This window comes from Trachemys scripta, chromosome 9 (assembly GCF_013100865.1).
Source record: "Trachemys scripta elegans isolate TJP31775 chromosome 9, CAS_Tse_1.0, whole genome shotgun sequence".
Lineage (NCBI taxonomy): Eukaryota > Metazoa > Chordata > Testudines > Emydidae > Trachemys > Trachemys scripta.
Window position 1 is genome coordinate 69,698,872 of NC_048306.1, and position 14,647 is coordinate 69,713,518.

Sequence of the window (14,647 nt, forward strand, 5' to 3'; positions counted from 1 at the left end):
ACATGGTTGGTGCAAGTAAAGTTTTCTGTAAGACCTACTTCTCTGAAATGTTTACAACATTCACCTATGAGGCTGAAGTTTTCCAGGCTTGGTTTCTGCCTGAAGGTGTATTTTATAGTATAGTATAGTTGAAAATGCAGAATTATTAAAATGAGCCTCTGGAGAGCTCTATTGTTACAGCTCTTTCTCAGTCACGCAGGGAAGTGTGGAAAAATAAGGGCCCTTTCTCTCCTGCTCAACCCTGCTCTGCCTGTGACTCCAGCCACAGGTGAGAGAGCAGAACCTACTTGCCTGATACTCCCCTGTTAAGCAGGTGGCCAGCAAGTGGTGGAGAGGGGTGGTAGAAGTCCAGGCTCCGCCCCACTATTCATTGGTCAGAGTAGTTGGTTGGCTGCACATGGGGGGAAATAAAGCCACTCCAGAAAAAGGGGTGAAGAATTTCCTCTTCAGAGCAAAGGGGACTCAGAACCTCAATTAATTCTCCAGCCTGTTTTGAAGGCAATGCAACTGTGCACTGCCCCTTACGTAGGACAGACTGAAGAGTTAAAATCTCACCCAGAACAATTAGCCTGAGTCGACTCTCCCTTAAGTAAAATTCTTTATCTCAATCCAACCTTCTGGCTATGAATCCTATTCAAAGCTCTGCTCTCACCAGCATTAAATATTTTCTGCAGGCTGTCATGTATTGGTGGTTGTGTGGTTCTTTTTCTGCCTACATAAATAAAGAAATCTTGATACGCTACTCTTGCATTGAGTTGAGTGCTGATTTCAGTAGTGCTTAGTGGCAGCTTGTCCCGGCTTCTGTTTGCAGGTGGAGACACACATGCTTGGAATGGTTTGGCAGAGTGGAACTCTTCTGGGATGTAAAGGCCATTCTCATACAGAGCCAGTCATAGGGTTTGCAGGGACCCAGAAATGTGTAGAGTCCCAGAGAGATCCACACATCCTGCATATTGTGTTACTGTATATAGATTTGTCTAACTGTCCATGTTAGGGCCATATCAGAAGAGACAAAGTTTAGAAGTTTTGCTTTTTTTGAGGCTGAGACACAGTCAAACTTTAGTGTATTTGGTGCCAGTTCACTTGACAGATGCATTTAGATTAACTTAGAATGTGCCTGTCTATAGCACTTGATTCTTGTGCAAAATTAACAAACCACACAAATGAAAACCAATGCCCATGTGGAAAACCCTCCCAAACTCTTGGGGGCACCCCATTTATCAGAAATGTACTTCCCAATTAGAGAGTTTAGAAAAGCAGCAAAATGATCAGGGAGGCAGAAGTAGTAACCTGCAAGGAATTATTAAAAGAGCTAAAACACATAAAGCTAAAGGGGAAGAAGGGGTGTAGGACAGAAGTCTACAAATATTTTAAAGAACTAAACCCCAAGGAGGGAAAGGAATCACACTAGGGGCGGTGTGATGGGGCACCTGCCCTGCACTGGCCCTGAGAGGGTTAAAACCAGCCTAGGGAGGCTGAGCCGCAGGCAGCCAAAGGAATGGCTGCAGGGGAAACAGCCAATTAGGGCTTTAGGGCAGTAGCTGCAGACAATTAAGGCGGCAGCTGGCCCAGCTGATCAGGGCCCAGCTGGCCCATATAAAAGGAAGCTGCAGACCAATGTGAAAGAGTCTCCTGCAGGGAGCCCTAGGGAGAAGACTGGCTTCCTAGAGGATTCCTGATGGGCTACCAGTGTAATCCACACACCTTGTGGATGTGGTGTTCTGTCCCATCTAGTGGCACCAAGACCACTTAGAGAGAGGTATAAAATGAGTCTGCTCTACAACTTTAGCTAACAGCAGCCAGTTGGCTTTTAGCTCATGTGGTAGAGGCTCATGCACTAAACTCCAGTGGTCCCCGGTTGGATCCCACCTGCTGATGACCAAGGTCTGTCAGCATTACACGAGGATTTACAGGTTCGAGGCCCTAGGAAGAGGGCAAAGAGAGTTAGATCCCCACAGCCTCAGTTCCTTCTGCTCCTGGAAGTGACCCAGGGAATACAGACAGTGAGCTGGAAGGAAGAGGCATCAGGAAGCTGCTGTTTGCAGGATCCGTGCGCTGGGGCCCGAAGTAGTGGGTCTCCCCCCTCACTAGCCAAGCCTGCCAAGCCGCTGCGAGGAGTGGCTGGACTCTTATTGGAGGAGTCCCTTGGAAGGGGGGGAACCAGATGGTGACACGGTCGGAGGACTGTGCCACGAAGCAGATGCCCAGAGGAAGGAGCTGTAACAAGTCTGCAGGAGATGACAGAGCCACCACCACCCAAGGGTGCACCCGCTGGGACTGAGCTAATTCCCAAAAGGCACCAGTGTAGTGAGTGACCCTGTGACAAGTGGTATCAGGTGATTATTAACTAGGTATAATGGAATGTAATTAAGGAATACAAAATCTATGCTAAATATCAGGAAAAATGTTGCTACAGTAAGTGTTTAGGCCTAGGCTTAGGCCAGTCAAAATTAAAACTTAGGTCAAGCTCTAGAGAGGTATTTAGGCAAGTCACTCCACAGTAGGAATTAAGCACCAATACCTTTGAGGATCTGGGCCTTTTTAAAAAAAAAAAAAAAAAAAAAAAAAAAAAAGTGCTCAAGTGTCTGCACAAAGCAATACTGCATTACATAGAATTGGGGACAGACTGACATAATGGAGCTCTTTCCTTTCTAATAAATATAATATTTATAATAATATAATATAAATAAAATTATATTGTTAGTAACAAGGAGGTGAAAGACTTTTTCCTTCCATGACATTGATGTAATGTTGAAAACAAATACACCTCTACCCTGATATAACGTGATCCGATATAACGCGGGTTTGCATACAACGTAGTAAAGCTCTGAAACGCTGCTCTGAGCAGCGTGTTAAGGGTGCCGGGCCGGGCCCGAGGCCGAGGGATTGGATAAGGGACAGAGGGTCTCGGGGGCAGTCAGGGGCTTTCCCTCCCCCCCCGGTTCTGGGAGGCAGGAGCTGGGGGGGGGGCACTTTTGGGGGCCCTGCAGTCCCAGAGTGGCCTGGAGTATTAGCGGGGGGCCAGGAGCAGCCCACTCCGCTTCCCTTGCCCCAGCCATGTCGCTCAGGACAGGGGGACTTGGGGGAAGGGATCCCCCTCCCGCACTCACCGGTAGCGGCAGAATCGGAGCAGCCCGGCCCCAGCCCACTCCACTCCGCCAACTCCCAGCCGCAGCACTCCGCTTCCCGCCACAGGTGGGTGTGGGACCTTTCCCCAACCCCCTCCTTCCCCCTCTTCCTCCCCCCCAGCGACACGGCTGGGGCCGGGGCAAGGAAAGCGGAGCAGGCTGGGGCTGCGTCGCTCTGCTTCCCACTGCCAGTGAGTGCAGAGGGCGTCCTTTCCCCAACCTCCCCGCACTCACCGGCGACGGGAAGCGGAGCAGCCCGACCCTAGCCCGCTGTACTCCACCAGCTCCCTGCTTTCCACCACAGGTGAGTATGGGGGGGGCGTCCTTTCCCCAACCTCCCCGCACTCACCGGTGGCGGTAAGCAGAGCACCGCGGCTGGGAGGTGGCAGAGTGGAACAGGCTGGGGCCACGTTGCTCCACTTCCCGCCGGTGGGTGCCTGTCAGGGGGCAGAGGGTGTGGATATGGGTCGGAGCAGTCAGGGGACAGGGAGCAGGGGGGTTGGGTAGAGGGTGGGGTACTGGGGGTGATTAGGGACAGGGGTCTCTGGAGGGGGCGGTCAGGGAACAGGAGAGGCCAAAGCAAATGCGATACAATGCGGTCTCACCTATAACGCGGTGAGATTTCTTGTCTCCTGAGGACAGCATTATATCGGGGTAGAGGTGTATGTTTAATAGGAACCTAATAATATATCAGGATGCATACATTCAATTGACTTACAATGTAATAAGTAGAACAAACATGTTCTTTTTAGTTTGTGTCCCAAAATGGCAATTTTTATGGCATTTAATTTTGTGACAACACTGCTAGCAAATGAGCAGTATTAAGTCAACAATTGACTATGCCTATGTAACATGCAGATTAAGAATAACATTTACAAAGCTGCTTAGGTAATTTGAACACCCAGTTTCCATTAATTTTAACTAGAAATGAGTGTCCAAATGCCATAGGTGGTCTTGAAAAAATAGGCCTAATATTTAAAAGGCTGATAAACTATAATTTAGGTAAATGAATTCAAAAAATGACACATGAAATATACCGATTCAGTGCCTGATCCTGATTCCATAGAAATCAGTGTAAGTTTTGCCATTGGTTTCAGTAAGAGAGAGACAACAATAGGGCTCATATTTCAGTTTTTCAAGGAGAAAATTAATCAAACTTTGGATGAGGAGGAGTCAGTTTGTTTTATGTCAAATATTTTCAAAATGTCTGTGATACTGAACTTCAGAACAAGAAGGAATTACTGACAGACTTCTTCTCTATCATGTACTAAATTTCCCATGAGAATGCATATCTGTTCCACATTAGTCCCTTTCCTTGTTATTAAAAACTTGACTCTCCTGGAATGTCAAAGGACTGCAAGTTTCTACTAACGTTTCTTTATCATACTAGGAAAAGTATTTATTTAAATAACTAGTTCAGCATTTAACCTTGTACCAAAGATGCAAATATGTCAGCAGTCACCACGTAAATTAACAGAATAGCTGTTTTATAAACCTTTATTAGTAGGGCTGTTAAAGAATAATAGAATATCATTTATTTAAATAGTTTTGAATACTTCCTAAATTTTCAAATATATTGATTTAAATTGATTTTAAATTTAAAAAAACTTTATAGTTTTTATTACAAATATTTGCACTGTACAAAACAAGAGTATTTTTCAATTCACGTCATACAAGTACTGTAGTGCAATATCTTTATGGTGAAAGTGTAACTTATAAATGTAGATTTTTTTTGTTACATAACTGCACACAAAAACAAAACAATATAAAACTTCAGAGCCTGAGAGTACACTCAGTCCTACTTCTTGTTCAGCCAATTGCTCAGACAAACAAGTTTGTTGGCATTTGCAGGAGATAATGCTGCCCACTTAGTGTTTACAGTATCACCTGAAAGTGAGAACTGGTGTTCACATGGCACTGTTGTAGCCAGCATCACAAGATATTTACGTGCCAGATGCACTAACTATTCATATATCCCTTCATGCTTCAGCCACCATTCCAGAGGATGTATCCATGCTGATAACAGTTTCAGCTTGATAACCATCCAAAGCAGTGCAGACTGACGCATGTTCATTTTCATCATCTGAGTCAGATGCCAACAGCAGAAGTTAGATTTTCTTTTTTGGTGTTTCGGTTCTGTAGCTTCCGCATCAGAGTGTTGCTCTTTTAAGACTTCTGAAAGCACATTCCACACCATGTTCCTCACCAATTTTTTTGGAAGGTACTTCAGATTCTTAAACCTTGGGTTGAGTGATGTAGCCATCTTTAGAAATCTCACATTGGTACCTTCTTTGCGTTTTGTCAAATCTGCAGTGAAAGTATTCTTAAAATGAACAACATGTGCTGGGTCATCAGCCGAGACTGCTATAACATGAAATATATGGCAGAATGCAGGTAAAACAGAACAAGAGACATACTATTCTCTCCGAAGGAGAGAAATTTCAACCATAAATTTAATTAATGCATTATTTTTAACAAGCATCATCAGCATGGAAGCATGTCCTCTGGAATGATGGCTGAAGTACGAAGGGACATATGAATGTTTAGCATATCTGTCACGTAAATACCTTGCAATGCCGGCTAAAAACGTGCCATGTGAACATCTGTTCTCATTTTCAGATGATGTAAATAAGAAGCAGGCAGCATTATCTTACGCAAATGTAACCAAACTTGTTTCTCTTAGTGATTGGCTGAACAAGAAGTAGGACTGAGTAGACTTATAGGCTCTGAAGTTTTACTTTGTTTTGTTTTTGAGTGCAGTTATGTAACACAAAAAAATCTACATTTGTAAGTTCACCACAAAGAGATTGCACTACAGTACTTGTATGAAGTGAATTGAAAAATACTATTTCTTGTGCCATTTTTACAATGCAAATATTTGTAATAAAAAAGTGAGCACTGTCTACTTTGTATACTGTGTAATTGAAATCAATATATAAAAATGTAGAAAAACATCCAAAAATATTTAATAAATTTCAATTGGCATTCTATTGTTTAACAGTGCAATTAAAACTGCGATTAATCGCGATTAATTTTTTAAATTGCAATTAATTTGAGTTTATTGCGTGAGTTAACTGCAATTAATCAACAGCCCTACTTATTAGAAATTGGCATAATCTGCCTCATAGTAAAACTGTCTTATTGCTTCTCTAACACTAATTTGTATGACCGTGTTAACTTCACAGAGATTTAGTGTCCTTTTGTGGTCATTTTCTGATGAGATAAGAATAGTACCTTAATATTTTGGCTTTACCCCACCTTTTCAGTAGTTGTCATGGTCATGACAGCAAACCAGGTGTGGAACAACAATTATGCCAATGGCTCTGAATTTTATGGTTTCTCTCCTACATATTGATAAGCCCCTGTGCAAAGTGTCACTTGATTAATTTACTGGATGGATGTTGGAAGAAATTTACCTTAACAGTGTCATAACTGATTATGGTTTTCATATGAAAGAGCCTTTGTGAATAAAGCCTATTTGGTCCTGTTCTTTTTAATTTTAAACAAAGATGTATAGACAGAATTGTGGAATGTCTGAAAATTAACCTTTCAAGGACAGACAACAGTTGCACCCGCAAAACTAATAAAAACATTCCCTGTATTGGCAAAAACCCTAAACAGATTTATAATTATAATATAATTAATGGAGATATCCCATCTCCTAGAACTGGAAGGGACCTTGAGAAGTCATTGAGTCCAGCCCCCTACCTTCACTAGCAGGACCAAGTACTGATGTTGTCCCAGATCCCCAAGTGGCCCCCTCAAGGATTAAACTCTCAAAGCTGGGTTTAGCAAGCCAATGCTCAAACCACTGAGCTATCCCTCCCCCACAAATTTATACACACAAATAACCATTTGTACATCTGGATGTCAAGTGCAGGTGGCCAATCTGTGCATATAAATGATAAAACTTATATAAATATGTACTTCTACAGTGGCACTCATTGCACCTTCTTCTATTCAAATTAACCAGATTTTCAATGTTTGAGCATTTCCCTATTTTAGAGTCATCCTTTCTAAAGGAGACAATCAGTCTTTATTTTGAAACCTTAGTGACTAGCAGCTGTTAGATCATGAGTACCATATAGCTAAAGTTTAAGTTCCTATTTATTCAAACTTCAATGCATGAGATTTAGTATTCTAATACAGATAACTACTTGGGTATGATGAGGATATTTTTGTGTTGCAAATGCTTTACTGAAAGCTCAGTGTTTAACTTATTCACCATACTGATACAATTGAGAGGCCCCCATCCAACAGCTAGAACTCAGATGATGCAGCTTTCTCTTTTCCATTCTACACAGGCTCAAGTACATGTTCACCAAGACAGGCTCAGACCTTACTACTTTCTGGGCAGAAAGTCAAGGACTGAGAGAGGTGCTTTCATCTGTAGTTTGTAACACCCTTGTCTTCATTAAATGGAAGGTTGGTGCAGATACAAATTTCCTGAATTTTGAACATTGTTTTCTTCCCTTGAAACAACAATGTTCTAATTCAGTGGTTCCCAAACTTGTTCCACTGCTTGTGCAGGGAAAGCCCCTAGCGGGCCGGGCCGATTTGTTTACCTGCCACGTCTGCAGGTTTGGCCAATCGCGGCTCCCAGTGGCCGCAGTTCGCTGCTCCAGGCCAATGGGAGCCGCGATTGGCCGAACCTGCAGACGTGGCAGGTAAACAAACCGGCCCGGCCCACCAGGGGCTTTCCCTGCACAAGCAGCGGAACAAGTTTGGGAACCACTGTTCTAATTGTTAAATTTTTCCAAAGTCAAAGAACAACCAAATCCTTTCATTATGTTTAAATTTCAAAACATACATAGTTTATAACAAACATAGAAATATATGCCTCTGTGACAGAAAATAAAGCCTCTGTGACAGAACAGTATGTGTCTTCTCTATAACATTTTGTATCAACTTCTGCCCTCAGAAAATGACAGCTGCCTTCTGTAGTGACCAGACTCTTAGAACATTGAGAGTGCACTACACCAAGAACTACACCAATAGTTAGACATCCCACAGGTGCTCTTTTTTTATACAAGATACCTATTTTCAATGTTATCTCTATCATAAGTAGGATATCTGCAAATTTCCTTTATTTAAACAACTTAAACTATTTAAATTTTCTTTATCTTACTAACATTTTATATATATATTAGAAAAATGGGACATCTTTGCAGTTATTTTTGACTCTTTGAAGACCTGGAGCAGCAGATTTAGTAACCTAGGATTAGATTCTGCTGCTTTAACCCCAGCTGAGTAGTACCTTACTCTATACATAGTCCCATTGTTGGGATCAATGAGTATCAGGGTTGGAAGGTCATCTAGTCCAATCCCCTGCCCAAAGCAGGACCCAACCCCAGACAGATTTTTGCCCCAGATCCCTAAATGGCCCCCTCAAAGATTGAACTCACAAGCCTGTGTTTAGCAGGCCTATGCTCAAACCACTGAGCTATTCCTCCTCCTATGTGGCAGGGGTTGCTGGAAGAGAAATGATGTCTTATGGCTAAATCTCTAAGCGGGGACTTGTGAGAACTAGGTTGCATCCCTGGCTCTCTACATACTTTCAATGTAATGTAGGGTAAATATTTTGGAAATGGCCACTAATTAGGTGTTTCTCATTTTCTGGATACCCAGTGTGAACACTCACATCCAACTGAACTAAATGGGAGGTGTGAATGCTCAGCGCCTCTGGGGAGAAAAGATCAGACCTTAAATGTTTTGAGTTGGGCTCCCAAAGTTAGTGTCCTCTTTTGCAAAGTTGGGCCTTAATCTTTATGGCTCAGTTGCCTATCTGTAAAATGGGGATAACAAATGGGAATAATAATGCTTCCCTACCTCTCAAAGGAATTATGAAAATAGATTTACTAATATTTGAGGAACTCAGTCTACAAAGAAGTGCCATAGTAAAGAATAAATTAACAAATTCTTACTCAGAGGGATTTGGATGATGTGCATTAAGGCCCCAATTCTGCAAGGTATCTGAAGTAGATATCTAACTTTAAACACATGATTAGTTCCAATGACTTCAGTGGGACTATTTGTACACTTGAAGTTAGACACCTTGAAGTTGCTGAACTGCCACCTAAATAATGAATGACGGCATATACTGGAGGATGAAGCTAAAAAGAAATATTGAACTTCTGCCTCATTCACTGAGCAAGGTATGTACTGTGAACTTAAAGAAGCTTTACTGAAGGTGCAGGAACAAACCATCCCAAAGTGCAGAAAAAATAGCAAATATGGCAGGTGACCAGCTTGACTTAACAGTGAAATCTTTGGTGAGCTTAAACTCAAAAAGGAAGCTTACAAGAAGTGGAAATTTGGACAGATGACAATGGAGGAGTATTAAAAAATTGCTAGAGCATGCAGGGGTGTATTTAGGAAGGCCAAGGCACAATTGGAGTTGCAGCTAGAAAGGAATGTGAAGGGTAACAAGAAGGGTTTCTACAGGTATGTTAGCAACAAGAAGGTGGTCAGGGAAAGTGTGGGACCCTTACTGAATGAGGGACGCAACATAGTGTCAGATGATGTGGAAAAAGCTGACGTACTCAATGCTTTCTTTGCCTCGGTTTTCACAGACAAGGTCAGCTCCCAGACTACTGCACTGGGCAACACAGTATGGGGAGGAGGGGAGCAGCCCTCAGTAGTGAAAGAACAGGTTAAGGACTATTTAGAAAAGCTGGACGTGCACAAGTCCATAGGTCCAGATCTAATGCATCCAAGGATGCTGAGGGAGTTGGCTATGTGACTGCAGAGCCATTGGCCATTATCTTTGAAAATTCGTAGTGATCGGGGATGGTCCCGGATGATTGGAAAAAGGCAAATATAGTGCCCATATTTAAAAAGGGAAGAAAGAGAACCGGGGGAACTACAGACCAGTCAGCCTCACTTCAGTCCCTGGCAAAATCATGTAGCAGTTCCTCAAGGAATCCATTTTGAAGCACTTGGAGGAGAGGAAGGTGAGCAGGAACAGTCAACATGGATTCACCAAGAGCAAGTCATGCCTGACCAACATGATTGCCTTCTATGCTGATATAACTAGCTCTGTGGATATGGGGAAAGTAGGGGACATGATATATCTTGACTTTAGCAAAGCTTTTGATATGGTCTCTCCAACAGTATTCTTTACAGCAAGTTAAAGAAGTATGGATTGGATGAATAGACTATAAGGTGGATAGAAAGCTGGCTAGACTGTCAGGCTCAACAGGTAGTCATCGGTGGCTCAATGTCTAGTTGACAGCCAGTATCAAGCAGAGTGCCCCAGGGGTCGGTCCTGGGGCTGGTTTTGTTCAACATCTTTATTAATTATCTGGATTATGGGATTAATTGCACCCTCAGCAAGTTTGCAGATGACACTAAACTGGGGGAGAGGTAGATAAGCTGGAGGGTAGGGACAGAATCCAGAGTGACCTAGACAAATTGGAGGATTGGGCCAAAAGAAATCTGAGGTTCAACAAGGACAAGTGCAGAATTCTGCACTTAGGAAGAAAGAATTTCATGCACCACTACAGGCTGGGGACTGACTGGCTAAGCAGCAGTTCTACAGAAAAGGACCTGGGGATTACAGTGGACGAGAAGCTGGATATGAGTCAGCAGTGTGCCCTCATTGCCAAGAAGGCCAATGGCATATTGGGCTGTATTAGCAGGAGCATTGCCAGCAGATCAAGGGAAGTGATTATTCCCCTCTATTCGACACTAGTGAGGCCACACCTGGAGTACTGCGTCCACTTTGGTCCCCCAACTACAGAAGGGATGTGAACAAATTGGAGAGAGTCCAGCAGAGGACAACGAAAATGAATAGGGGGTTGGGGAACATGACTTACAAGCAGAGGCCGAGGGAACTGGGGTTATTTAGTCTACAGAAAAGAGTGAGGGGGGATTTGATAGCAGCCTTCAACTACCTGAAGGGGGGTTCCAAAGAGGATGGAGCTAGGCTGTTCTCAGTGGTCGCAGATGACAGAACAAGAAGCAATGGTCTCAAGTTGCAGTGGGGGAAGTCTAGGTTGGATATTAGGAAACACTATTTACCTAGGAAGGTGGTGAAGCACTGGAATGGGTTACCTAGGGAGGTGGTGGAATCTCCATCCTTAGAGGTTTTTAAGGCCTGAAGTGACAAAGCCTTGGCTGGGATGATTTAGTTGGTGTTGGTCCTGCTTTGAGCAGGGGGTTGGACTAGATAACCTCCTGAGGTCTCTTCCAACCCTAATATTCTATGATTCTAACTCCATAAGGGAGGAATGCTGTGAGGAAAAACAGTATGAGATAATGTATAACTACATTATAAAGCATGTGGGGCAGAATTAAGGTTGCAAAGCCTATCTTAATGCTAACATTTACAAACTTTTGAGTGCCTCACTTTGTAGCCTTAATAGTGTTTCTTTATTTCCTATTTCATAAATCCCAGTGTAGTGTCTCAAATTGTTAATATTGATTTCTTAATGGTAATGACTAACTGTGGTTTGGCAATTTTGAATTCATTCTGCTAACTTCCAAGTTAATTCCTTCAATTTTCTCTGGCTTTCAGTATCTAGATCAAATTACAATTAAAGATTTTTGTAAGCTCTTCTCAAATTTGCTCTAAAATATGAATAAATAAGGATTCTATCAGAATATTATCGTCTTTGGGATAAAAAGATTAAAAACCGTTTCCTTAAACAATTTTTTTTTATTTTTAGTACTGCAAAATGTACCACTGACTTCAAAATATAGTGGACATGTTCCCTTCCCCAGGAAGCATATTTAATAACCCCACATTTGGTTCTCAGCAGGGTCTGATGCCAAGTCTTTCAGCACTAAAAGCCTGAGCTTCTATCACTTGAGCTAAAGGAATACTTTTCTAGCAAGTAGAAGTAATAAGCTTTTAACTTATGTGAACCAGCATCTAGAAAGGGAAAAGGGTAGGTACTGTGCTGGAGTGGGTTACACATACAGTCTATATTTAATAGCATAGGAAAAGAAAAGTGAGAGGAAGGATGGGAGTAGCAGGGTGGTCCCATGATTACTCAGTAAGGCATATATATGCCTTGATAGTTTGGGTCCTGCTCTCTTTTGGAGGGGTTACATATCTTCTCCCTTTCATGGCAAAAGTGAGTTTTTAGTTGGTATTCAAATGAGGTAAAGTACATGGGTTGGCAAACAAATTCAGACAGGCATTCCGAAGGAAAGGGCATTCCAAAGGTAAGCAGCCTAACAAGTGCATTCCATACATAAGCAGCCTATCAAGGGCGTCACACCTCCCCTTGGCCCCAGCTCTGGAGCTGCGGCGGCAGGGGAGACACGCTCTCCCCCAGCTCCGGAGCTGCTGTGGTGCGAGAGGGCTGGGGGGAGTCCTCTCTCCCTGCTGCAGCCCTGGGGCAGCCTGCACCCCAAACCTCTTATCACTGGCCCTAGCCCAGAGTCTGCACTCCCATCTGGAGCCCTCACCCCACCATGCCTCTGCCTCAGCTCTCTCCTACACCCTGCACCCCCAGTCAGAGACCTCCCCCTCCCTCACATGCTCCAACCCCTGCCCTGAGCCCCCTCCCACACTCCAAACCCCTCAGCCCCATCACACATCACCTCCATATTGGTGCACATAACAAAATTCATTCTGCACACGTATGGGAAAAATTAGAGGGAAGATTAGGGACCACTGAAGTGATTAGAAAAGGCAGGTGACATGCTTGAAGCAAAAGGTAAGAAGGATGATTTTGGTAGTGGGGTTTGGATGGATGTGGCAGGGGTGGGGTACCAAGGTCAGTATTAATGAGACTGGACAGCAGATTACTATAGTTATGGCATGGACAAGCAACTTGGCCACAGCCCTGAAAGGAAAAAGGAGTTTAGAAATAATGTGGAGGGACAAGTAATAAGATTTGGCCACAGCTTGGATGTGGGGAGAGAGACAGCTATATTCATCTTGGTAGGGAATGCCACCTGGTTGAAGTGTGCAGCATTGACTGTCTAAAATTAGCATCCATATCACTTACCCCATAAATTTGTTGCACTGAAAAAACTGTCACTAGCCACCTGGTAGAAAGAAAGGGCTACATTAATTTAAAACTGTCAGTACCAAACCCACTACAAAACACAAACTCTAAAAAGTGGTAAATGCCTAAATATTCAGATAGGTTTGAAATGACTATCAACTGAAAAGGAATATATCTAATGGGTTACATGCCATCACGTAATTGCCACTGTACTGTGTAATTCCATCAATTTAGGCTAGGCAGTGCCCCTGTCTACAGGGGGCAGGTAAGGAGTTTAATGCCCCCCTCCCATCTCCAAAGTTAGAATGTGAGGAGAGCAGCTGCCACCACCCCCACTGCTACTCTCCATCATGCTCAGGTGAGCAAGGGTGGGGGGGGGGAACAGGGAGAGCCTTGCATCTGCCCCTACAATGCAGCAACTAGCACAAAGGAGCCTGTGCAGGGGGATATTACACCATCAAGACATCTGGTGCAACTTAGTTTTCTCCAGAACAAGAAAGCAGCAGGGGCCAGATTGGCACGCACTAACAATTTGGTTCCTGCCCTGCTTCTGGGGCAGCATGGCTACATGCTGGGCCTTGTTGGAGCTGAATTATAAATTACAGCCCAGCCCTTAATGACTTGGACATGCACAAATCAAAAGTTAAGTAAAATTGGAGGGAAAAGTTCTTGGCCAACAACTACAATACACAATATGGCCCTGATCCTTCAAGCCTTTATGCTTGGGAGAAACTATGCAGAAGTACTACACAGATTGTGTGTGTATATAACCAAAAAGTTTGTGGAAAGAACTAAAGGAATAGTGACCACAGGAAAAGACAAGCTATACTGCCACTGGGTGCATTAGAAACAAGTAAATGGTTAAGCAACGTGAAGTTATCAGGTAATTAAACCACAGTGGTGACCCCTGGCAAGATTTTGAAAATGCCCAACAGAGCAGAGCGGCACTAACACTGCCTGCAAACTAGTGGCAGTCTGCTCTTCCTTATCACTCAAATCAAAGCATGACCATTAATGTTCCCAAATGCTGCTATTGGTCTCCAGCCTGAAGGAGAGATCTCCGTGGGACACCAGAAGCTGGTCCATACAAGATATTCCCTCCCACCCTGCCGTCCCCTCACACACTGTGCCGTTTGGCAGCAAGGCGCACGTGAGGCTGATGAGAAGACACCCAGGGCTGGATCCCAGCAAACCCCCAGCAGCGGCGGCGCCACGCCCTGGGTTCTACGGTACCCACCAGGTAGGAGCGCTTAGAAGAAGCCCTGCGCTGGGCATGCCGCGGAGGGGGCTGGCGGGCGGCTCTCCCGGGCCCGCTGGCAGGGCTGCTGCGGAGGGACTCCAGGCGGAGGCAGAGTCGCTGCTGTGGGAAAGACGCCAGAGATACCCGCTAGCCTGTGCTCCCGCCCCTTCGCGCAGCTCCTGCCGCTTGGCCCGTCTGCCCCCGGCGCCGGGGGGGGTGCCCAACCCCTGGCTGGCTCCCCGCCCGGCCCGGCCTCCCTCCGCGGGGCCTCGTAGGGACAGCCACCGCCCCCTTCGCCCAGGAGGGCTCGCCGGCCC

At 44.3% G+C, this 14,647-nt stretch overlaps 2 protein-coding genes across 3 annotated transcripts in view; one reads left to right on the forward strand and one right to left on the reverse strand.

Moving 5' to 3' along the window:
• LOC117882411 (collagen alpha-4(IV) chain-like) overlaps window positions 1–14,455 on the reverse strand; it is a 52,219-nt gene extending 37,764 nt beyond the window's left edge. The window contains exons 1-2 of the mRNA XM_034780572.1: window positions 14,328–14,455; window positions 13,091–13,130 (exon numbers count right to left, since the gene is read on the reverse strand). Coding sequence (XP_034636463.1) covers window positions 13,091–13,130; window positions 14,328–14,365 — 78 coding nt within the window. The 5' untranslated portion in view covers window positions 14,366–14,455. The remainder of the gene's footprint in view (window positions 1–13,090; window positions 13,131–14,327) is intronic.
• LOC117882409 (collagen alpha-3(IV) chain-like) overlaps window positions 14,195–14,647 on the forward strand; it is a 134,151-nt gene continuing 133,698 nt past the window's right edge. The window contains exon 1 of one of the 2 annotated variants that reach the window (XR_004647004.1): window positions 14,195–14,330. Coding sequence is in view for 1 of the 2 variants with exons in the window: in XM_034780567.1 (XP_034636458.1) it covers window positions 14,250–14,330 (81 nt within the window). In the remaining variant the exon portion in view is untranslated. The remainder of the gene's footprint in view (window positions 14,331–14,647) is intronic. The other variant, XM_034780567.1, reaches the window with a different exon arrangement.